General features: G+C 62.3%; 1 protein-coding gene across 1 annotated transcript in view; it reads right to left on the bottom strand.

Annotated features, from left to right (window-relative positions):
- Window positions 1-1126, bottom strand: part of SOX9 (SRY (sex determining region Y)-box 9) — a 2969-nt gene that overhangs the window by 718 nt on the left and 1125 nt on the right. The window contains exon 2 of the mRNA XM_010002803.1: window positions 513-781. Coding sequence (XP_010001105.1) covers window positions 513-781 — 269 coding nt within the window. The remainder of the gene's footprint in view (window positions 1-512; window positions 782-1126) is intronic.

Below are 1126 nucleotides of genomic sequence, written 5' to 3'. Positions count from 1 at the left end.
CGCGCCAGCCCCTGCGGCTCCCGGGGCCGGGAGGTGCTGCTGGGTGTGATAGCGTCGTTAGTCGCCGTTAATTGTTAACCGTGCGGCCCGGTAACAGCGCGTTGTGTCTGAAAGCAGTTGTGTGGGGAAACAAACATCTCCAGGTGTGAGGAACACTGACCTGAGCCCTATCAGCACCCATCTATCACGCTGGGTAAAACTACTGAGCCTTCCGCCGCGAGAGCAGGGCTGTCTTGTGGTTTATTGCTTTAAAAAGTGTGGGTTGGCGGTTCTCATGGGGAGAGGGGGCTGGAAGGGGCTGCAGGGGCACACGAGGGCAAGTGTTTGTGTGCCTGTGCTACGGGCCAGGCTCGCGGGCAGCCCTGCCCCTCTCCCCATCCAGCCCTTCACTTCTCGTTGAGTTTCTGGATCTCGCTCCTTTCCCCTTCCCCGTCTTACCCAACCCCGATTTCACCCTGGTTTGGGACACAGCTTTTCTTAGGCAGCCATGACTTAAACCCCTCCCGTAACACCTCGTGAGTACCTACCCGAGTGCTCCCCAGGGGAGTGCACCTCGCTGATGCTGGAGGATGACTGCGGGGAATCCGCCTGCAGCGCCTTGAAGATGGCGTTGGGGGAGATGTGGGTCTGCTCCGAGCCCTCCTCCTGCTCCGACTGCCCGTTCTTCACCGACTTTCTCCGCCGTGGCTGGTACTTGTAGTCAGGATGGTCCTTCTTGTGCTGCACCCGCAGCCGCTCGGCCTCCTCCACGAACGGGCGCTTCTCGCTCTCGTTCAGCAGCCTGGAAGAGGGGGGGACGTGGGGGGTGAGGGGCTGCAGCTCATGGGGGCCGTTAGCAGCCCCCTCCCCACTACGCACCAGCCCAAACCTCTCTCCGGGATCGTCTCAACGGGCAACGCAAAGACACCCCCCTGCCCCAGTGTTGAACCCTCAGTGCCCTGTCTGAGGCACAGCTCTGGTTGTCACCCCCCTCTTGCCCCCCACGCCTTGCTTGGGTGATCTAACAAGAGGTGGCAGCAGGGTCTGCCCCTTGTCCCCCAGAGCCACCCCTGCAAGGGTGCACGTCCCGTTCCCGGGCTGCTTTAGGTGACAGCCCTGTCGCTGCCTGCCGGGGCAGCTCGCTCAC

Source organism: Chaetura pelagica, unplaced genomic scaffold (genome assembly GCF_000747805.2).
Source record: "Chaetura pelagica isolate M959 unplaced genomic scaffold, ChaPel_1.0 scaffold47, whole genome shotgun sequence".
NCBI classification, from domain to species: Eukaryota; Metazoa; Chordata; class Aves; order Apodiformes; family Apodidae; genus Chaetura; species Chaetura pelagica.
Note: the sequence above shows the minus strand (reverse complement) of the source record. Positions and strands in the feature narration are given on the sequence as shown.